The sequence below is a fragment of the Meles meles genome, chromosome 16, assembly GCF_922984935.1.
Source record: "Meles meles chromosome 16, mMelMel3.1 paternal haplotype, whole genome shotgun sequence".
NCBI lineage: Eukaryota > Metazoa > Chordata > Mammalia > Carnivora > Mustelidae > Meles > Meles meles.
The window spans coordinates 77,830,595-77,853,648 of NC_060081.1; the positions used below are offsets into that span (position 1 = coordinate 77,830,595).

At 56.2% G+C, this 23,054-nt stretch overlaps 1 protein-coding gene across 3 annotated transcripts; it reads right to left on the reverse strand.

Moving 5' to 3' along the window:
• Positions 1-1,554: 1,554 nt before the first annotated feature.
• Positions 1,555-13,836, reverse strand: ZBP1 (Z-DNA binding protein 1). Of its 3 annotated transcripts, none has more exons than XM_045981895.1 (8): positions 13,608-13,836; positions 10,839-11,060; positions 10,243-10,305; positions 9,704-9,877; positions 8,277-8,441; positions 6,877-7,083; positions 5,687-5,920; positions 1,555-2,543 (listed from the first exon to the last, which is right to left on the reverse strand). In XM_045981895.1, exons 1-8 carry the CDS (start codon positions 13,639-13,641, stop codon positions 2,311-2,313), a joined length of 1,332 nt encoding a protein of 443 aa, XP_045837851.1. In that variant the 5' UTR covers positions 13,642-13,836; the 3' UTR covers positions 1,555-2,310. The 3 variants fall into 3 exon arrangements, with proteins under 3 accessions (XP_045837851.1, XP_045837852.1, XP_045837850.1); XM_045981896.1 differs by having other exon boundaries at positions 5,687-5,863; positions 10,243-10,308; XM_045981894.1 differs by having other exon boundaries at positions 10,243-10,308.
• Positions 13,837-23,054: the final 9,218 nt, after the last annotated feature.

Consider the following 23,054-nt stretch of genomic DNA (forward strand, 5'->3'; position numbering starts at 1 on the left):
CCAGGGAACAAGACGCCCCCTCCTAATGAGTCCAGCGTCCTTGTCTGGCACACCTGCCCAGTCCTCCCTGGAAGACGTGTGTGCAGGTGGGGCTCCTACAGAACAGTGTCAAGTCCAAGCTCCCGGGCACGTGGGCGGCACCTGCTTCCCGCCAGCCGGCCTCGCCCCGGTTTTCTCTGCGTGCGCTTTCCACCGGCACCCAGGCGTTCGGCTCCGGTGCTCTGAATCCGTCCTCTTGCTCTGATCATTATGTGTTTGCCTGGGCTGCGCCCCTGCCTACAACCCCGTCCCCTTCCCCTCCCCCCCACTTCCCTCTGCCTGATGGGGGAGAATGAGCTCTGGGGTTTTCTCCTCCCCCCGGAGCCTCCTGGACCCTCCAGGCAGCGTGTGGGCCCCTGTTCCATCCTCCCTTAATTCCCTGTGACTAGTGCTGGTCAGGACCGTGGCGATGGCCACCTCTCCCGCTGACTCTGAGCAGCGCACCTCGGGCCGGGGCTTTGTCTCCCTCCGCCGGGAGCCCCAGAGTCTTGTCCGGGAAGGGGCCTGTCAGGCACACACTGGGGGTACAGGCAGGGTGAAGAGACAAGGATCCTGTGCCTGGTGACTTCGCTGGCTGGTGCTGGGGGAAACACAGTGGACTTCTGGGCTTCTTGCGGTTGGGCCGCATCCCTTTTCTGTAACTTTTGAGAACTGCCCATCCCTTGTCCTTCAGCCAGGTGAGGGGGTGGCTGACCCCCATCCTGGAGCCAGGGATAGATCACGTGATGGCAGTCGGCCAGTCACCAGCTGAGAAGGGGTCATGTGACCAAAGCCATCCAGCCTGGCTTTTGCCTTCGGAAAGAAGTACTGTCCTACCACTGGGCTCTTAAGTGGGTGGCCGGGGGGCCTGGAGGCTCCCCCATGCTTGCAAAAGAGGAGAGCAGAGCAGAGAGATGGAAAGAGGGAGACTGAGTCCTAAGACACTGACTTCCCGGACGGAGACGTTCCTGAAGCAAGGTTTATGCTTGGACCTGTGTCTGTTAGAAGAGCCAGCACACCCCCTTTTGTATGAAGTGGGTTCCAGCTTTCTGTCATCTACAGCCAAATGAGCCTTGGTGAATATGGAGAAGCGGGCGAGTAACCAGGCAATGGCAGGGCAGTAAGAACACGGGTTTGTTGGGGGAACACAGGAGCCTCAGAAGTGGAGAAGAGACAGGCCGGAACAAGAGCCTGGGAAGCTGTCCTGGATGAAGTCATAGGTCAGCAGAGACCTGAGGGCTGAGTAGCATCGAGCTAAGGAAAGGGGAGGCAGAGGTGAGACGGACAGACCATGCTAGAAAAGGGAAATCGACTGGAGCTGACTTCCACACTAGGGGGACAGACACATCAGCTCATCTAATGGACAAGTGCAAAGATAGAGCCTGCTTCAGGAATCACTGGATCCAGGGGCTCCAACATTGCCTTAGGACTCCCCTTTAAGGGACATACCATAAATGCTGTGTGTTGGCCCAGGCACTGATCAGTGTGTCAAGGATCTCAACACCCTCCCCAGTCACACTGAAAAGAGAAAAAGCGTTGTTTGATGACATTCTTTACTGAGGCTCTGTGATGAGCCATCCCTTCCTTCCACAAAAGGACATGGCTCCTGGGCATTGGAAATGCATGGTCCAGAGGAGGAAACACAGAAGAGAGTGAAGTACAGGCGTGGCATTGGGAAGGGCGGTGGACACGTAGCTGTGTGTGATATGGACGTAACAAGTGGAGGATGTAAGTCCCCTTCCACGGTGGTCCTGCCTGGCTGACCACCATCTCCCTCTATCCTTCTCTATCTTCCTTCCCAAGTGTCCCCCAGACCCCACCCCACTTCTTTGTTCTAGAAATGTCACTGTGACCACAAGCCTTCCAAGGGAACTCAGCCCACCACAAGCGCCATATTGGTGTATGACAAACAGTCCCTAAAAATTGGCCAGCAGAGGTCACCTGACCCCGGGCTAGCCAGCGATTTCCACTGGGGCCTTGAAGGGAGGGATTTGTTCTCTGGAAGTTCATCTAAGAAATCCTGAGAGATCAAAGTGGAGGGAGGAAGGTTCTAGAAAGATCAGGTGGGAAAGAGATCTGGCGGCCATAATGGGCCTTGAGGAAGTCAGGTCTTGAGTGAGGGGAGAATGGACAGCCATGATGGAAGGGGGACAGGGAGGCAGTGGACAGATGCGCCTTTGCCCAGCCCCAGGCCAGGCCCGGCCCAAATACTGACTCTCGCTAGCCACGTGTCAGGAGGCAAGAAGGTGGACAACAGCGTTTATGAAACTCAGAAGGCACAGGACCAAGGGTTCACTGATGTCTGCCTGCTCTTCCTGAGAGAGCCTGGCTGTTTGTTCTGGTCTCCACCTGCCCCCGGGAGTCCATGTCTGGGGTTCTGTCCAGCTGGCCGCTGTCCTCTGTAGTTTGGGGATCCCCGCTTTCAAGAGTCACGGCTTCAAGGTGGGAGATGAAGGTCAAGACATCGCTGTTGCCGGGGGGAGCCTGGCCGCGGTCACGAGGGAACTGGCTTCTAGGCTCTGCACCTTTGGAGAGAAGATCCCGGGAAGAGAAGCTGTTGCCAAAGGGACACAGGGGCCCCTTGTCTCAAATAACCAAAGCCATCTGGCTCACCGGGGACCCATCTCTGAGACCCGCCCGCTCTCACCTGGACGGTGCAGAAGCTCCCGTCTTCCCCCAGGCCCCCCTTGGTTCTGTCCCCTGGCTGTCTTCGGTGAGACTTTAACACTTGCTCCTGCTCAAAACCCGCCAGGCACTCCCCAGCGCACTTAAAAGAAGATCCAGACCTTCTTCTGGGCTTCTCAGCTCGGAGACACCCAGCCCTGGCTGGCGGAACGCCCTCCCTGTTGCTCCCTGGGTCCCTGCAGGACTCTGGACAGGACCCTTGCACATGCTGTCCCCTCCACCCGCAGTGCCTTCCCCGATCTTTGCTTGGCTGGCTGCTTCCCCCTCAGAGGCCACCTCCTCCTGGAGCCTTCCCTGATTGCCCCGTCAAGGCAGCGCCTCACCTATCATGGCCTTGCCCACCCCTCCCCGGTTTTATGGTTTCTGTTTGTTTGTTTTACGGTGCTCGGCTTTCTTCAAATGGCTTGACTGCTTTGTGAGCTGCCTGTCTTTGCCCCCGGATGGTTTCTCTGACTTGTTCATGGCTGTGCGTCCAGGTGGAGGAGCGGTGTAGGGCAAGGGCAGGGCCAGAACTGGGAAGCAAATGAACTTCTTCTTCCCAATACAGGAAAGACAGAAGAAGCTCTAAGGCGGCTACAGCATTATTTCTGGGAAGACTCAAGAGTCTGAGTGACTGGGGGTGGGTACGGACCTGAGGAGGGGTCCTGTTCCAGAAGACTCCCAGGAGGGCCAGCTTCACGGACACGTGGCCTGGACCCATGTTCAGAGGGTCCCTGGGCTCAGTTCAAATCTCTGCTCTGTCTTGAAATTCTGATGAAGCTGAATCAGGGGCCCCACATTTCCGTGTTGCACTGGGCCCCCAAAGTCATGTTCCCGATCCCATCAGGGTGTCACCACAGCGGGCCGAGCGGAGGGGTGGGGGGGCGAGAGCTGCCGGCTCCCCTGCTGACAGCCTGTCCAGGAGCCTCAGCTCACAGAGACCCCAGAGAGGGTGCCGCCCTGCACAGCACTGGCAGACCCTGACCACCCATTTCCCCCAAGAGGAAAAGCTGCCGGGCCTTACACGTCCTAGGACGGGATCCTGCCCGTCACCTGAGTAAGAAGTTAGGTGTTCCTCGGGCCAGTGAGGAGGGTGGGTAGGGTGCAGAGTGAAAAAGGCCTTGTCAGTGCCCCTGCTGATTCCTTGGGGAGGGACAAAGGAGGGGGCATTCGCTGTCTTTCAGAACCAGAGGGCTGTGTTTCCTTCCCCCAAAGAGGAGCCTTGGCTGGTCCCACCTAAGACCGGGTGGGGGCTTACCACCCCCAGGGTCCCTGTGGGCTTCCGTAGAGGTTTCTGGGAAGTGGGGAAGAGGGCACCTTCTCTCTACTGACTCCTCGCGCTGTTGGAAGTTCAAGGACATGGTCATCACGATGGGAAGACACTCTTGGCGTCCAGCACAAATGCCCACGGGCCTGGGGTGCCGGCTGGTGGGTGCTGGCAAGGTCTAGTCTAGGTTTTCTAACCATGGGGGGCAATGGCACGACTCCTTCATCCAAATCCCAGATTCGGGAGCTGCGGTCCTCTTCCCGATCCTTCCTTCACTCTGAAGGCAGAAGTCCCATCATACCCTCTCCTGCTCAGATCCCCTCTGTGGCTCTTGACAGCCTTGGGATAGAGGCGAAAGTCCCCGCCATGGTGTGGCACCATGCTCTGGTCTCTGCCATCCCCGAAGCATGCACTCACACTCACGCTTCTGTTCACCCACTATCGTGTTCTCGCCTGCTGCCCACACTCCTCCGCCCACTGGGTGCACCTTCCCTCGGCCACCGCCACCTTTTCCTGCCTGTGTCACCTGCCAGGAGTCGCCTGGCTCTACAACCAGGGGTTAGGAGCTGGGGCCAGGTGACCAGCTGCACCAGTGACGTCCTGTTGGCCATAGAGCCCCCCTCCCCTGAGTCTCAGTTGGGCTCAGGTGCCATTTCCCAGCCCCTCTTGAGGCCAAGAGCAAGTCCATGGATTGAGGCCAGGAGTGTGCGTGTGCTCGGTTGAAGGGGCATGGCTGGGCCTCTGTAGCGTCTATGCCCACAGATGTGTGCAGATCCCTGGGACAGCCCGGGTTCTGTGCCTCCCACCAGCCTGGACGGCCCCCTCGCCTGTGTGCTGAGCCTCCCGCAGGTGGGAGCCACTCTGGTTAGAGGGTCTCTTTGCTGCAACAAAGTATCCTCTCTCCGAGACTGACCGTCACTCACTGTGGCACCCCAGAGCCTGCCATGACGCCTAAAACAACACCAGTGGTAAAAATACTTCTCGATGCCTAGAGGCATGTGTGGGCCGGGCACAGGGCCAAGTTTTGCCTGCAGAGCTCCCCCAGTCCTCACCACAACCAGGAGCCACAGGCAATTATCATCCTTCTGTCACGATGGGGAAACAGAGGCTCAGAGCTAAATGCTGGGCTAGGCCACTTGGCTAAAAATATTTGACCCCACACATTACCTCCAGGGCTGTTCTCTACTATGACCCTCTGTTGCTTTCCAGACTCTTGGAAATGGGAGATTCGAGAATGACTGTTGATGAGTGGATGGATGGATGGATGGGTACGTGGGTGGATGGGTGGGTGGGTGGATGGATGGTTGGGTAGATGGTTGGGTGGATGGATGGATGGATGGATGGATGGATGGATGGATTGATGGATGCACAGATGGATGGATGGATGGATGGATGGATGGATGGATGGATGGATGGATGCACAGATGGATGGATGGATGGATGGATGGATGGATGGATGCACAGATGGATGGATGGATGGATGGATGGATGGATGGATAGGTGGATGGATGGATGGATGGATGGATGGATGGACGGATGAGAGGATGGAGGGATGGGTGGGTGGATGGATGGATGGATGCACAGATGGATGGATGGATGGATGGATGGATGGATGGATGGATGGATGCACAGATGGATGGATGGATGGATGGCTGGATGGATGGATGGATGGATGGATGGATAGGTGGACGGATGAGAGAGAGAGAGAACACAGGGCCCACTTTGCCCCAGGCTCACCTGCATCCTTGCCTGGCTCCCCAGGGTCCCTCCTGCTGTCCTCAGGCCTTACAACTCCTTCTGGATCAGCTGTCTCTGAGCTGACGGTCATTCTGTTGCTGTTGCCGATGGCGGTGTCCTCAAGGAAGCATGATCTGATATGGACTCGCTGGGCCACGTCCTCCTCAGCAGAAGGTCCTGGTTTGGACATTCGAATTTCGAACAAAGCTTCCGGGCCATCCGTGGTGGCAGAGACTGTGGGTCAGCCAAAGATAGCGATATCAGGAGGGCTACAAGAGCAGCTGGATGGTGGCCCTGAGCCCTGACGCCCCCCGGCCCAGCTTTCAAGTTCCCCCCGGCCGGTTCTCCTCCCTGAAGCCAGGCCAGGCTCAGTCCACAGCCGAGAGCCTGCCTCCCTCAGCACCTCTTGCACACAGCCGGGCTGCCGGCTCTCTCTGCCGCCCAGGTCTGCTGGCACGGACGCCACCTCCTTCTGTGCCCTTCCCCCGGGCTCGAGCACCTCCGCCCTCCCGCCCCCGCCCGCTCCCGTCTCTGCTGCCGGCTTCCCCGCAGCTCCGGAACACCATCTCCAACCTGTGCTTCGAGCCTCCTCGTGGTCGCGGCCAGTCCCCAGCCCCTGCCACCTGGCTCCTTTCCCATCCAAACTTCGGACACGAGTTGCACACAGTCCCCCTCCTCCTGTCGCTCCTCTGTCACCTCAGGGCCCCACAGACCCCATGGAACCCCCATGGAACCCCCACGGAACTCCCTGAACTCATTCCCTTTCTCCTTCCTGGAAACTCTCCTCTGGGCGTCCCTGCCTCGCTGCTGGTGTGCCCCAGCCTGTCTCTGGGTTACCAGAGGACTTAGCCTGGGCTCTCTGGTCCCTGTGGACAGCACTGAGTAGGACACCAGGTACTCAGATGGCTCCTGCCCCCTCCTTAGATGCCATTCCAGGCTGGCCGTCTCCTCTGACCCTGCTTCCCCTGGTCCATGCCTGTTGTACAGAGGACACAGTTTCCCTGGGGAGGGTGGGTGGCAGGGAGCAGGACCCCAAGTGCCCGCTCTGGAGCCCCACCTGCTCCACTGTGTAGTCAGCCTCCCGGTGGAAGGAAAGGAATTTCCCATCATGCCTCTCTCCTGGCAAAAAATGGCTCAAGTTCTGTCCCGTGGGGAGATGGGTGGGGTGCGGTGGGGGCAGGCTGGGTTACCTGGGGGGCTGACTGAGAGGCTGCAGGCTGCAGGGCCCTTGGCCGGGGCACTGTTGAGGTTCATCTTGTTGCCGTGTCCCATCTGCACCCGTCTGAGCACAGAATTCTCCAAGCAGATGTCCTGGGGTCCCCCGGCTGCAGCCGGAGATGTCTGAGATGAGGGGTCAGCTGGTGCCACTGGGGGGAGGCGGAGGGGAGCCATGGAGCCTAGCAGGGGACACAGCAACATGACCTCAGACCCCCAGCCTCTGAAGCCCCCTCCCCCCTACAAACGCAAAGTCCGGGCTGGGCAGAGGAGACTGGCCTCAATTCTTGGTGGTTCTGTCGGATGGGAATGAGTGTTTCAGCTATTGATGGACGGCAGGCGGACCCAGTAGCACAGTTAGTATGGGGTTCCCTGGGGTGTCCCTGGGGCAAACTGGGAAAACCCAGTCGGTGAACACAGCCTCTGCTCCCTCACGTTCTCAGTCCTCTGAACCCCCCAGGGCGAGTCTCCTTGGGTGTTGGCGTATCTTTAACCCCCCCCCGCCCCCCCCACCCCCTCTCCACCGCTGGAGCATTCAGAGCTTTGACATTTTCTCTTCTCGGTATTTATCTTTATGGTAAACTTCCTGGTTTTAAACTTCAGGGCAGGCTATAAAAGCTCACTTTAAAATAAATTTGAGTAGAATAGATAAGCCATTTAACTACATTACGTAAATAATCAGACATGGTCCTGGCCCAAATTGGGCGGGGGGCAGAGGCCAGAGGACTAAGGCTGGGGAGACATTGACCCAGATTCTAAAACAAAGTTCCTCATTCCACCGCGGAGGAAACTGAAACTCAGAGTCGGGGGTGTGTGGGGGAGGAGTCGGCGCTCTCGGGGTCACAGGGAGGATGGCAGCTTCTGGGCTGGCCCTGCCACTTGTGTTCCGCGGCTGCTCTGATAGGCGCCCTGTGCCCTCTTGGCCCAGTGCCCGTCAGAGAGGAGGCACTCCTTTGCAAGACAGTATTTTAACAAAAGTAGGATGTCGCTGGTAAGATGCATCCCAGTTTCTAAGATGTTAAAATGTATGTGTGTTGGGGGGTAGGGGGGAGTGTGTCTCAGAACAAACGAAATACTACAGTGACGCCTTGGGACATTCTACTGAGGGAGCATGAACACCGAGTCGTTTCTCATGGCAAAATATCAGGTCCCACTGAAACCAAGGCAGAAGGTATCAGAATGAAGGGAAAGCAGGAGAGGTTTGATCCAGGCATGCAGGAAGACTTCCTCCCTCTCAGGAAGGCCACAAAGGAGGACCTTGGAGATCTGAGAGCCGCCCTTTCTCCTCAGAGCTTGAACGTCCCCTTCTCCGCTTCCACCCAGATGGAGCAGGGACCCCTACCTACAGGGAGCAAGTGTCTCTCCAAGGACTCACCGTTCTCCCCAGAGGCCGTCGGTCTCACGATGACATTCCCATGTCCAATCTGGATGCTTTCAGAATTGCCAATGGAAATGTGATTATTGGGTCCATTCTGACAGATCATGTTGATTGGATTTTTCTGGTAAATTACTGCAGGGCCCGGATTTCTTCCTCCCAAGTCTGTAAAGTCATACTCCGCTCAAGCCCTCTGCCCTCCCGGGGATCGGGGGTTCCAAATACCAGGGAGCAGCAGCCAAATCTCCGGCGGAGAGTGTTAAAACCCAGACACCCCCATGTCCACCCTGAGCGTCCTCTGTCAGGAGGTCCAAGGCGGGACCCAGGAGCCGATGTGTGTCACAAGCCCCCCGGGTATCCCAGGGGAGACTTGCTTAGATGTTCTGGGGGCGGTTACCCTACCTGTGTGTCCTCTGCCACCCCCGGGAGGTCTGTGGGAGCCTCACCGCCCACCTCATCCTCTGTCCCTGTCACTGCGAGGCATCCCCTGACCACTCGGCTCCAGGACTCCTGTCCCCTTCACGAGGACTGCGAGGGGGTCGACCATGGCCTGTTTCTGGCCACGGGATAAGCTCTGTTTGGCTCACGTGGCACTTTGAAGAATGGGGACTTTCCACCAGTGTTTAAAACCTGGCGGCTGCCGTGTTATCGCAGCCGCGATGCGAGCCCCTCCACACCCCCCCCCCCCCCCCCCCCCCCGCCTTGAGCGCCGTGAACTTGTACATCATCCTGTAGGCCACGTGAGCACCTGCCTGGGGCTCCGCCGGCTCCACCGCAGGGCCACGCCCCACCTTTGTGGGACCTCAGCTCTTGTGCCTTGTTGGGTGCCTTCCTCCATAAAAAACACTCAAAATTACCGTTTTTGACAGGGTTGGATAAAGGCAAATGTCATCGACGCCGGAGTCATGATTAACTCATCTTTTTCTTTCCTGATTTTAAGAGGAATTAGAACAGGGTCGTGGACCCTAATGCTAGGGCCTGTGCCTGCGCAGCTGAGGGAGACGTCACCTGCCGCCCCCCCCCCCCCCCATGGATGTCTGGGCCCAGCCTTCTCTGTCGGCAGCTTCAAAATTCCAAGTTGGGCAGAGTGCTGACAAAAAGTGTTAGCAAACTCGGGCTGAGCCCCGCATCCCAGGGCTGCTGTAGTTAGGAGTGGGACACCTCTGCTCTCCGCCCCTTGCCTTCGGCAACTGCAGCCTCAGGTCCCTCCTCCAGGAAGCCCTCCCTGGATACTCTCACCAGCACACCCACCTTCCTGGTACCTCCTTCTAGGGACCCATCAGCAAGGTCACCGCAAGCTTTTGTGAGGGTCTGCCAAGGAACCTGGGGCTGGCAAAGTGCCGGGCAGGGCGCCCACAACCCTTGGATGCTATGGTTTCTCTTCCCGCCCTGCCCCATCCAGGCACGGGCGGCAGGTGAGCACCTACCTGGCCGATAAATTGCCCATGTACTTGTCTTCTCATCCAAGTCCAGAAGGTGCTTCCTCCTCATAGCATACAAGTCTGGGTTGACTTCTTTTGCTGTCTTCTTTCCCAGCTCCTGGGAGATGGTCAGGGCCTTACAGGGCCCATGGGTTTCCAGAATCCTGTAGATGTCTTCCTCTGGGAGGCAGGGCGGTGGGTGGAGGAGAAGGAGCCCGGGTTTGACTCTCCTCCGCTGCTCCCTAGCTGTGTGAACTTGGGCGACCCAGACCCCCTCCCTATGCCCCATGGCCATGAAATGTTTGGCTGTAAGAACAGTGCTGCTCAGCGGCTATTCTTGGGGGCGGAAAAGACTTTCGCTGTTCCAGGCACGGGGCAGGCGCCTGCGGCAAGGGCAACCACGGAGCAGGGAGCCCACCCAGCCTTCTAGCCGCTTCCACTGTGCTGACTGAGCCCTGCCTCTTTGTGGGCACCTCTGGGGGGACGGGACAAGAGTAACATCGCAAGTGGCCAAAGAGGGTTGTTGGGGCGAGCGGGCTGCTTACGCTGTTTAGTGAGCTGACGGCCGGGTTCCCCTGGAACTGCAGTCACGTCCTGCTGGGGCCGTTCTGCTGGAGGAGGAGAAAGCAGCCCGGGGCATGAGGGGCGGCAGAGGGGACGGGGACCCCACAGGGCAGAGGTGGGCTGCTCCACGGTGGCCCCGGTGCGCCAGCGATGGGGACTCAGAGTCTAGAGTTAAACAAACCTGCCTTCCAGCCTGCCCTGCTGCTCTCCACGCCCCCCAGCTTCATTGATAACTCACGCCTCTGCACCGAGAGGAAGAGGGCCGTCCCCCCGCACACCAGCTCTGGGACCCTGCGCGAAGCCTAGTCTGTCCTACTCCCATCCCCACGTGGCCGTTGTCCGTGGCACTCCTCCTGCTCATGCTCTGCTGAGGACCTGCTGGGTGCGGGCATGAGGCCCCCCCCTCCTCGCCACCCCAGATCTACAAGGCGTGGCCACAGGGTGCCACGCACCCTTGAGAGGCAGAGCCCATATTCGGGGAGACCATATCCGAACCCAGGCCCGGACCCCGCGTGTCCGCTGCGAGGACTGCCCGTGCTGGGCCCCCCACCCCGCTCCCTCCTGGAGGGCAGGTTACCCTGGCTGGGCCGGGCCGGCTCTGCGGGCACCACTTCTCCGGTCCCACCCTGGCCCAGGACCCACGTCGCCAGGCCTTCCAGGGAGACTTTGGACTCATTCTTCATCCGGTAGAGGACTTGGTTGAGTTTCTTCTTGGGCACTTGGCATTCCTTTGCCAACTGGGTGGACTTCATGGGGGAGCCAGCGTCCCTCAGCACCTGCAGGATCCTCTGCTCGAGGTCTGGGAGGAGGAGAGAGGGGCAGAGAGGGAACTGACTCTTTCCGGGATGGAGGCTGGGCTGGAAGCCCCGGGGCAGGGGAGGGACCCCCGGGTGTGGGGTCCAGGGCAGAGGGAGGGGCAGGGCCCGAGCAATGACACCACGGCTCGGGGAGGGAGCCCTGCGCCCAAATGACCTTGGCCGCACAGCCCAGGGACCAGAGGAGGTACCCCAGCCTTCTGAGTATCCCTTGCCTGGTGTGAGCCCCTGAGGAAGAGCAGGGGAGGCTCAGCCGTCAGACCTCCCCAGAACAGAGGGGCATGGAGGGTGGCAGGGTGGGCTAGATTGAGGGCAGAGAGCAAGAGGTAGGGGGAGGCGAAGTGCCTGCCTGGGAGGCCCTCTGTCCCCGCCTCCCCCGGTGCCTTCCCCTCCTCGTGGGCTCTCCATCCACATCAGGGGCGCATCAGCTCAGCCAAGCCAGGAAGCTAAGGACACGCAGAAACGGATCTTTCTCCCTGATGCCCAGGTACAAGAGAGCCTTGGAAACCTTATTCCTGGCTCTCTTGAACCTTTTCTTCTCCCCTCCGTGTGTCCACCTTCAAATTCTTCATCACCGTTTCCCAGATGACGGTCGGGATCCCTCCGGCCCACCCTCTACTCGGCAGCCAGAGCTTGCCTCCGAGTGCCAGCCTGCCATGCTCCTTCCAGCCAGTTCACCCCCGGGCCTTTGCACACACTGCTGCCTCTGTCAGGAACACTCTCCCCCCTCTCCACCTGCCCAACATCTACTCAACCTCCCGGTCTCACTCAAACACCATCTCTTTTGGGGAGTCATCCTGGGTGCCCCTGAGTGTGTGTGTGGGGGGGGAAGTTCCCTGCAGAAGGTCCCCAAGGACCCCCTTCTGTGATTGCCGGGTTCCTTGTATTACCTTTGGTGTCTAGCACAGTGCTGGGCACACAGTAAATGCTCAGGAAATAGCATTTGAACAAGTGTCTGAGTGGGTCTGCCCAGCACAGGGACAGGTGTCTGTCCGGATGACCCAGGGCAGGGCCTGGGCAGCTCCTTCTGGGTCATTATATCCCCACCTGAGGTTAATGACCCTAAGTCGAATCCCAGAGGCTGGAGAAGGAGCTCCTGAACGATCCCTGTTCCTCTCAGACAGGCTCCCACAAACCCAAGCCAGTGGCTCTTTGGGGAGCCGCAAACAGGGCACACACAGTGCCTGGGGAGCTGGAGGGAGCCCCGTGGGTGGCAGCCCAGCCTCTTGACAGGAAACATCTGCTCCCAAGAACACGAGGGAAATGTAAAGCAGGGTCCTTCTGGGAAAGACCTGGGGCCCCTTGGCAGGGCAGCAGCCGGACTTCTCACCTTCTGGGCTTCCCCTAGTGGGGGAAGGGGCAATCCACTGTCTGGCCCAGCAGCTGGGCTCTGAGGCTCGCCCTGTGACCGGGACGTGTTCGTCCTTGCTGGGTGCAGGTGAGGCTCAGTTAGACCACCTGGGGGCCTCTACCCCTTCGCCCACCGAGGTCAGCCTCCAGCGGCCAGGCATCCCCCTCCCATCAACAGCGAGCCTGACTTTGCCTTGTCTTGAAAAGAGTTTCGATTCTTGAAAAGCCTGCCTCTGGGTGAGCGCTTTCCCCTCCCTCCTCCGCCACCCACCTGACCCTAAAGGAGCCGAGGGGTCGTGGGGTCGGAGATCAGAATGAGGGCCGAGCCCACAGGGCAGGCGGGCTGAGTCTTCAGGCTCGTGCGTCTGTAAACGGGCATTTGTAAAACGGACGAGGTGTGACCGGTTGGCAAGGCACACCTGGGAGGGAGAAGTTAAATTCACCTGCCTAGTGACGAGTACTTTCGTGTCCCCCTCGTGGAAGTACAACAGAAACCGGGGGTGATCCCGGGCCCTGGGGGCACCCTGCTGGCACCCTTCCCCAACCCCCCACTTGGCCTCTTTTCTGTTCTCTGGCAGCTGGTTTCCGGGTTTGAGCCCCTACTCTGCCATCCGTGGGGTCTCTCTGTGCCTCACTTTCCCCACCTGTGAACTGGGGATGGGAGCTACCTCGATGATTGTAGTGAGGAATACACCAGCCAATGGTGACGAACGAAACAAGAAGACAAAAACCAAAACCACCCTCAACCACAGCCCCCAGGCTCTCTAGAATACGTAGCTCGCTTTTGTTGGGTTTTCTTCCAGGAGCCAAGTGTTATCTGTGGTACGGGGGGGGGGAACGCAGGCTCGCATATCTGCCTCTCCTCAAAGCAACTTCTGTTGTTCTTAAAATGAGTGTGAGGTCAGGTCCTCAGACCCCAGTGTCCGCGGTGCCGCCCAGGGCCCACCTTGTAGGGCCTCAGCGCTGCGCTTGCCCCCCGAGGGCTCCTGAAAGGTGTGCGAGGTGCCCAGGGCAGAGGCGGCCTCCCTGACCAGACCCTGGGTTCCCCTCGGCTCCCGCGGCCACTGTGCTTTGGGACGCAGTCAGCTATCATTGCTGTCGTCTAACTGAGGAAAGGAGCTGGAAAGAAAAGGGCAAATCCCACTGGGAGCGCCTACGGTCCCTTAGAAGGGAAAAAGTACCTGTTTCATCAGGGTCCCCAGGGGCCTGGGCCATCCTGGTTGAAGAGGCTGGGAGCCTGGAGACGTGGGGACCGTGCAGGCGTCGGCAAGGTGGCTTGGAGAGGACAGGCTGGGAGGAGGCTGGGTGTCCTTGCTTGGCTGGATGTGGTGCTCCCACAGCTGTGAGGGGACGCGTCAGCTGGGTGGGTGTTTGCTGTTCACACTCCAGAAATAAGCCTAGTCAGCCTGACCTGACCAGCTTTCTGGGGAAAAGAAAACGAAACTTCTGTGTGTGGCCTCAGAAAAAAAAACTGAAAGCAGAAGTGATGAGCGAGGGCCTCTGAGTACGTGTGGGTAGAAAGAGGCTGAGCTTGGCAAGACCAGAGCATTCTCTGGAAGCGTGAGGCTTCCCTGACTTTCTGGGCTCTCGCCGCTGCCCACCCTGATCCCCACCTGTAGGCTGAGGCCCCTGGTTGGGGGTGGCTGGGCTGCTGCGATCGTCTGCGCGTGTCAAAATCAGAGGTCTTTTTAGTGAGCACCTGCTATGTGCTTTCCAATCGTGCATACCCCTCTGACCCCCCTTCAGCGCAGGGGCTGGTACTGATGTCTTTTCTCAGAGGGGAAACTGAGGCTTAAGTCATGAGGTCACTTGGCCAAGGCTGGGTTCTAACTCAGCCCACAATTTACTGGTTGTGTGACTTTGGGCAAGTTTGTAAACATATTTGTGCCTCAGTTTCCTCATCTGTGAAATGGGACTAATAAAGATATAGCTACATGAGGTGGTCCGGAAGAGGACTGAAGGGGATCATCCAGTTGAACAGTCTGACTAGACCACGCCCTGCAGGGCCATCTCTAGCCATGACCACAGTGGGCACCCACGTACCTGGAAAAAGGACCTATCCTATCCCTTCCGTGTAGTTTCAAGGGGCTCCTGACACCCAAGTAGGTCAGAGCCACTGTTCTTTACCAGGTAATAGAAGGGGAAACCGGAGTCTATGGTGGTGAAGGGCTTGGGGCCAAGCAGCCAGGAGGGTCACTAACTCAGCCCTGGAAGTCCCTAGGCTCAAGGTTCCAGCCTCAGGTGCCTGGGGAGGATCTCCACCTCGGAGGACTTTGCCCCAGCACTTCTGCAAAGGGAGGGGCTCGCCCATCTGGAGCAGTGTTTGCAGAATGGGCAGTCCTGATGCTCAGTCCCCACCCAGGCCACTTTCAGCCTGGAGTCTGGGGGCGGGGCGCGCATCGCAGGTGAGCTGACGCGCATGCGCCCCCCCCACCCCCGCTGCCACATCTGAGAGCTCAGAAGCAACAGGAAACCGCAAGGGTGTTTTGTTTCTGTTTAATGTAAAAAGCGAGAAAACGTGCTTCTTCTGTGCATTGTCAATATCCATTTAAAACGTGCCGGAGCTGTTGAGGGAGACAGTGGAGGGGCACCCAGGGAGGGGGGCTCCGGCTGAGCCCCCAGTGGGAGGCTGGGGTGGGGGCGGCGTCCCGGGACTGGCCACCAGGTGGCGCTCGCTCATCAACCTGGACCCCTGGGCGGCTGGGGTCTCTGTGATGCCGAGGGACCCCTCACCCATCACCACCCTCTTTGGGAAACCCCTGACTCCATCTGGCCCCATCCCCGGGCTGCTCCCCATCCTCCCTGGCCTCTCGTACTCAGCTCGCTGCCGACCTCTTCGTGTGGAGGCCTGAGGCTCTGGCTTTGACCCAGGTGTCCCGTAGGCTTGCAGGTTAGGCTGAGACTCGGGCTTAATCCTGAGGGTCAAATTCATTTCTGGAAGGGCCGCTCGTGCTTCCGTGGTGGTGGCCGGCACCCTCGTGGCCTGTGTCTGGACAGTTTTGGATGGCCCCTTTCTGTCCCTTCATGCCCCTCTCCCGCAGCTTCCCCATCCCCACTTCCCCGCCCCCATCCTGAAGCCACGTGGGGCTCACACACTGGCTTGGGAGCCTGCAGCAACTAGGTTGGGAAGGCCAAGTGCCCCTGGGACCGGCCACCTGGACAGGGTTCTGCTTCGCCTTCTTCTCCAGGCAGGTCCCAGCTGCAGACCTGCCCCTCCCTACCTGTGTGGTACCATCTCTCTGGGCCCGGTTTTCTTGAACTATAAAACAGAGATAATAAACAAGAAAAAGCCTGCCTTAATCGGCGCTCATGAAAGTGGCAAAACTTGGAAAATGTGACACAGTGCATCCGTACAAAATAAGTTTAGACGCTAGAGACAAACAAGCAAAACCCTGAAGCGTTCCATAGCATTCCGTCCCAGGTCTGGAGTTAATGGCAGCCGCACACCTGCTGGGAGGGTCTCACCTCGCCGAGTGGGATTCCCACTTTATTTTATTATTTTTTTAAAAGATTTTTATTTTTTTATTTGACAGATCACAAGTAGGCAGAGAGGCAAGCAGAGAGAGAGAGAGAGAGAGGAGGAGGAGGAAGCAGGCTCCCTGCTGAACAGAGAGCCCAACGTGGGACTCAATCCCAGGACCCTGAGATCATGACCTGAGCGGAAAGCAGAGGCTTTAACCTACTGAGCCACGGAGGTGCCCCGGGATTCCCACTTTTAAAGATTCTCTTATATTTCATTTTTCAATTTAAGAGATTTTGAAGGTAATTTTGACTTTAAGGATTATCTTTGACCCAAATATCAGTGGCTTAAACAATGCAGATGCCTTTTTCTTTCTCCCATAACAGTGGGGTAGGCTGTCCAGATTTGGTGTGGCCCAATGTGGTGTTGAGACCCTGGCCCCTTCTATCTTGTTCTCTGTCATTTGTGGCCTTCATTTCCAGGTTGGCCTTATGTTCTAGGATGACAGCTCAAGCTCCAGCCATCACATCTGCATTCCTTCCAGCAGGAAGGAGGAAAGAGAAGGGCAGGTAGGTCCCCTTTAAGAACACTTGTCAGTTGCACACACATTTTACTGACATCCCAGTCGTACCATGGCCAGTCGTACCATAGCCAGCAAGGAGGGTGGGGAAAGATGTATCCTGGGCTACAATGCACTGAGCTAAAATGGGGGTTTTATTACTTTGAAATAGGAGACAATAGGTATCAGAGGATACCAAGCTGTCGAGCATTTCGAGACTCTGTTTCGAGAACCTGTTTTGAGATTCTCAAGAATCTGCTTTCTCCATCTTGAGAATCTGTTGCTCCGCCAAGGAAGGAGCATGCCAGTATGTCAACTCACGGGTGCCTGTTGATTGAGCAGCTTCGAGGCTGTGTGTGAACCAGTGTCCACACTCTCAGAGCCTCCTGTCCAGTGTGGAAGGCAAAACAGGAGAGGGAGGGAGTGGGTGGTTCCCTACTCTGCCGGGGAAAGACCCCAAAGGCCACAGTAGTTCCAAGTGGGGCCACTGCCTGCTCAAGCCCAGATCTCTTTTTGCCTTGGAAAGCACATTCCTTTTTCATGGTTTGTGTTTTTCTGGAAACTATTAGAACTCGCCACCCAAACCAGATGATAATTACATGTTACTGATCTCCAGTCTTTATAACTCTCTCTCCCTTTTAAAGAAGAGATATTTTTACTGCGCATTGTGTTGGCAAAACCCAGTCTCCTTCCTACCAAGCAGCCTGGATATTATTTTCACATTTTCTCTGTGAAGTCACCTCGGGGGAGGGAGTGGAAAGGTCTGAAGGCACCAAATGTGGGTAATAATGTGTCTTCGGTCAGGGGCAAAGATCAGAGAATGAGAGGTGGCCCGAGGAGAAGGAGTGCACGCTGTCTCAAGAGCTATCAACAGTGAGCGAGGAACAAAGACCAGGGAAAGCTGTTTTGTCAAAGGCAGCAGGACCCACTGTGGCAGCCCTCCCCAGCCCCTGCAGGGACCTGCCTTGGCTCTGTTCACTGCCCTTCAAGGCAGAGCTCAGAGGGCTTCCCTTGGCCGTCTGTGTCCACTGCAGCTGGGCGGACCTGGGGTTCTGGTCTAGCACCCCTAGGTATAAGCTGCAGGCCTGGGAGCAGGTCCTTAGTCTTTTTGAGCCTCAGTTTCTCCCTTTGGAAAAGGAGATCAAAGCAGCACCTACTTCTGGGGTGACTGCAAAAGTTAAATGAGATCATGCACCTAGGATGAGCACGTAGTATGTGCTCAATAAGCAGGAGCTAGTCATCATCACTGCGGGATCCGCAGCTGCTCCCCTCTGACATGACAAAGCAGTCCCATTTCATCTGGTCTTTCACCAAAGAACATTTCATGCTTTCTTTATCCCAAGCCCTGAGCTGGGGCCTGTGGCAAGAGGTGGGCAAGGGGTGGGGAAGTTGGCCAGCACCAGGCTCTTTCTCTTCCTTCCCCACCATTGACACCCTGTAGAAAGCCCTTCCCCACATCCCAATGGATGACTTGAAATGAATTTCCATCTAAGTTTTATTTTTATGGTCAAAGATGTTTTGATGTTGCTGCAACCAAAATTATTTGCCTCCAAGAAATTCATTCATTACCACTGGCCACGAGTTCTTCACGGAGCACACAGTATTCTGGGGGATTCTGGCAAAATGAGAAGATCTCACCTATAAGCTCGTTCCAAATACAATGAAGTGTAGTGACATTTCCATAATGACTAGATGGAATCATGAACGTGACATAATGTTAGGTTTCCTCGACGTTTCATTAAACCTTTGTTGATTCTGAATTCGCAATGTTTTGCCCCTCATCCTCTATTTTGGAGCTCAAACATTTTCAAAGCCTTTTGAAGTATCCGTTGGCCTGGGGTGCTAAGACTTCTATGCCCGGAAGGTAGGATGGGGAAACGCAGGGACGCGCATCCCAAGGGCCAGGGTTCCTGCTCTTCTGCGGGCTGCGGCTCCTCTGAGCTGTGGGTGGGTGTTGCCGACTGTGCGGTAGGGGATGGACTGAGAGCGGAACACTTTTACATACCAGTTGGTAACTTCTTTTCCTTTTAAATGGATATCCTCCTGTAAAATTTGACCCAGTGATGTTTCTGAAGAGACGGGGGCTGAGTAAGGACCTGCTGCCAGCCCTTGAATGCGCCGGCTTTGACCGCGCAGGTGCACTTACACTCGGATTTTTTTCGGTAAACGTGGTATGATACTGTAGATGTATTTTCTCTTCCTTATGGTTTTCTTAACATTTTTCTCGGGCTTACTTTATTGTAAGAATACAGTATGTACTACACAGAACATACAAAATGTGTAAACCGGCGATTTATGTTATCAATAAGGCTTCTGGTCACTTGTTATGTTTTTAGGGAGTCAAAGCTGCACATGGATTTTGGACCTCACAGGATGTTCGGTGCTGCAAGCCCTGTGTTGTCCAAGGTTCAACTGTATTTAGTTAGAAATTACTATGGACTCTGTTTCCATGATTTCACTGACTCCTTCTAGTAACCTGTAAGGTTGCTAAGCAATATTAAATCTGCGTTTTGCAGACAAGAAACCCGAGGCAGATGGCTGGTCAAGGTCACGGAGCTGGGAGCGGAACGAATGGGGCTCAAGCCCAGACTGTCGGGCTCTAGCACCCAAGCTCTTGGCAACTGTTTCCCTCGCCATGAACAGGTATGTGTGCCATAGCACCGCCCGGGGAAGGATCGGTCCTTTCTCTGCTAAACACCTCTGTGCCACCGAGCATGACTTTTCAAGCCTGTCCGCAAAAGGAAAGTTGATATTTGTTTTGTAAAGTTTGGTTTGACAGAGTATGCCTGCCTTCATCAGCTCGGAGGCTATAACCAAACAGCACAGATGGGAGTGGGGGTGGGGAGAGCTTAAACAACACACACTGTCCTGGAGGCTGGGAAGTCCAAGGTCAAGGTGCCAGCAGACTCCACATCCGGTGAGACCTGCTTCCTAGTTCCTCAATGGCCATCTTCTCGCTGTGTCCCCACATGGTAGGGGAGCGCGCTGAGAAAACTCTGTGATTCTTACAAAGGCCTAATCCCATTGCAGGGCTCCACCTCCTCAGACCACCGTGTTGGGGGGAATAGGATTTCAGGATATGGATTTAGGGGCCACAAGCACTCAGTCCACACCAGGGCCCCCTATGAGCAGAGTGCTGTGCTGAGTACTCAGAGGCCCAGAAATCTAACAAGTTGTAAGAAAGTCCAACACTTAAAGATATTTTTTTTCTCATTAACAATTTTTGTATTGATTCCATGTTGAAATCGTATCTGGGATATACTGGGGTAAAAAAAAAAAAAAAAAAAAGACAAGTAACAGTCTCACGCAGCCCTGAACACAGATGTACGTGTGCATGTGTGTACTTACACAGACACACACAGACACACACACACAGGCCGCTCTGTGCCTTCTGCTCCTTGAGCCCTTTTTCTCCGAGGTGCTCTGATCCTCTCATTTGGCTGACCCCCGCTTTACAGTTTGTGGTCTGAGGCCTGGTGCCCCAGAAAGCAGAGGCTGGAGTGTAAGCGCTTGTTTACTTGGAAGGTGACACCGGGAAACGCTGGACGGCAGTGGGAAGTGGGCCTAAGGAAAGATGGAACCTCACCAAGAGTGTGTCATCAAGCAAATGACCTCACTGGGCTAGTGCTCAGGGCATCAAGATCGTTGGAAACACTGGGAACATGTGGAGAATCTTCCAGGCCCCGCCTCACTGCCGGAGGGCGAAGGAGCTGGGGTGTTTATCCTCCTACTCCCATCACCCGGGCAGGCTTCTTGCAATGATGTCGATTCCCAGCAGTTCTGGTCTGCTGCGGGTTGGGCAGAAAAGCTTTCGGAAGACAGAGGAAGCCTCGGGTGGTGGGTTGCAAGTTCTTCTAGCTAGAAGTTGAGCCCACGTGGACAGACCCGAAAAGAACTAAGGGGAGACGGGTGAGGCCTGGATGACATTTGCTACAGCTCTCTGCACACCTTACTCCTCCTGGGAACTGAGGCAGGGTGGGGGCGGTGCGGGGTGGCAAGGGGGGTGAACTGGCTGGAAAGGTGACTGGGGAGGATTTGAATCCAGATCAAACGACCACAGAGCCCTGACCCCACGCTTTGCCTCTTTCCCGGCACCTGCCCGTGTCTGTAAAGAGCAGGCAGGAGCCTAAAGATGAATTTAAAAAAATTCATTTCAAAACTTGTTCGCTCAATTAAGTTGGATGCTTTTAAAGACAAATTTAATTATTTTGAGTTCAATAAAAGCCTTTTAATAAGATGAACAGCATGATTTCAGGCCTCCACTTTCAGGCTTATCAGTCCCAGCGAGGTGGGGACCCAAAGGAGGGGAGGGAAGCAGGGGCGAGGGCAGGGAGGGAGAGGTGGTGCGAGCGAGCGGCACGCAGGCGCGTGCACCCCTACCCGGGAGGGATATTTATTTTAAAAAATCTATTCGCACATTTAAATCCATCATTTGTTCCAAATTATTTGCGGAGCTTACAATGTTTTGTTTTATTTTTAGAAGCCGTTCTTTTGCTTCGGTACGACTGCACCAAGTGCTAAAGGAAACGCGACGCCGAGCTGGCACGGCTCGCTGTGTGTTCTGTCTCCCCTGTTGGCGCTAGTCTTCCTCGCGGCGAACGTTCCGTCTCTGCCTGCGGCGGAGACAGGAAGCCAGACACCCATGCTGAAGTAATTTCAACAAATATCAACTCAAAGCCGACTTGAAGTAGCCAAAAATGTCAGGGCTGCCTTCCCAGCCCCGTGCAAAGCGAGCCTGCAGGGTGTGCACGCCCGAGAGGCCCGGCGGGCTCCGCGAGGGCCTCCTTCTTTCAGCTTCCACGCACTCACGGGGCCGGCGTAATGGCAGCTGCTGCTTCCAGCTGCCAAGGCTCCGAACCCCTTCTTCTGGTGAGTCCCCCTCACTTTCCTTTAGAGAATCGCAGGGAGATGGCCCCGCCTCCAGGTGCAGGGTGGGGCAAGTGACCGAAACCTGGCCAATCAGAGCCCGGTTTTCCCCGTGGCTGCAGGGATTGGCCCGGAGATGGGCACGTGATCCAGGCCAGGCCAATGGAATTCAATTCTGGGACTTTTGCTGGAAGGACAGGAAGCTAATTTCTTCCCACTTGGTTGAGGGCAGAGAGAAGGAAGGTGGAGAGATGGTGGGTGTCAGGAGAAGAGAATCTGTTTGAAATGGAGATCGGTGAGGGGCAGAGCAGCTTGGTGGTGGAGACAGACATCTTCGTGATGTCACGGTGGGCCCATCTGGACCTGGCAGCAAGTGGTCTAGCCCTGCTCTACCTGTTGCTTAGCAGTTGCAAGAGTCAACAATTCCCTTTTCTGCTAACACCAGCCTCAGTTGGGCTTGGCTCACTTATCAGGGGAAGGAATAGCAGATTCCAGGGCATGGCTCTGCGGGTCTGTGCCGCGGTGCTGCCGAGTCTCCTGCTGGCTTCTGCTCACGCGGGCACCTGGTTCACTCTCTCCCCTCCCTTTCTCCCTAACATCTCTGGACTTGAAATCCGGCCTCTCCTCACTGTAACAGCACAGTCTCCCACCCTTGCAGTATTGTGTTGTGATGCCAGTCTGAGAGTCTCTCTTGAAAACCAGAAGGTGGGCTCCTTGGGGTCAGAGGTTAGGCACTGTACGCTGACAGCCTTGAGCAGTGCCCAGCGTGATGCTGTGCTTAAAAAAAAAAAAAAAAAAAAATCAGATGAATAAGAGACGGGACCTCCCCAAACACAAGGCCGACTTCAGTCAAGAACTTGAAACGGTGCTGGACACCTAGGAGGTGCTCAACAAATATTAGGCATTCTGAGTTCCACCTTTATTCTGGACTCATTCAGTTATATCTGCTTGAGCTGAAGTCGAAGGTGTGGGGAGGGTCTCCTTTTCAACCCAAGACATCCTTCACAACTACCTCACAGGCACTGCCATCAACCCTTTCTACAGACGAGGTGACTGAGGGCCAGCAAGGACAGTGACTGCTAAGGAGAGGGAGTTGGGCTGTGGAGCCGGGCTGGGGAACAGCACCACGGTGTCCCACTGCCAATACCGAAGAGTAGTGAGTTCTTTGTTTTTCTTCAATTTTCCTTTTTTTCCTTTTCTTCTTTCCTTTCCTTTTCTTTCTATCTCTTCCTTTCTCTCTCTCTCTCTCCGAGATTTTCCCCCACCAGAGAGGGAACAAGTAAGACAGATGTGTGCCTCAAGTCCCTGATTGTAGGACTCTGTGCTCTGGAAGCTTGCAGAACTGTGGGGGATGAGGCCAAACACTGGGCATTCCTGGGGAATTAACTGTTTGGGCTTTTTTTTTTTTGTTTTTTTTTTTTGTTTTTAAACCTTAACCAGGTGTCAGATGGTTCTAAATATGAGTTACTGTAGGGGGCACTGTGGGTAGCCCACTCAGATCCCCCGGGACCCTTTTAGGTTCCTGTCCCCCCTTCCCCGGCATCCACGGGCATCGCTAATGGCCGGTAACTGGGAACATCCTCTGGGAACACCCCTGGGGCTTGTGACGCTCCCCCGCTGCTACACTCTGACACGCATGAGCCAGGAACGTGAGTCTACTTCTCACCCAGAAGCGCTTTACATGCCAGAGGTCCCCACAGGTCCCTTTGGGATCTTTGGGAGCTGGCTGAGGCAGGGACTTTG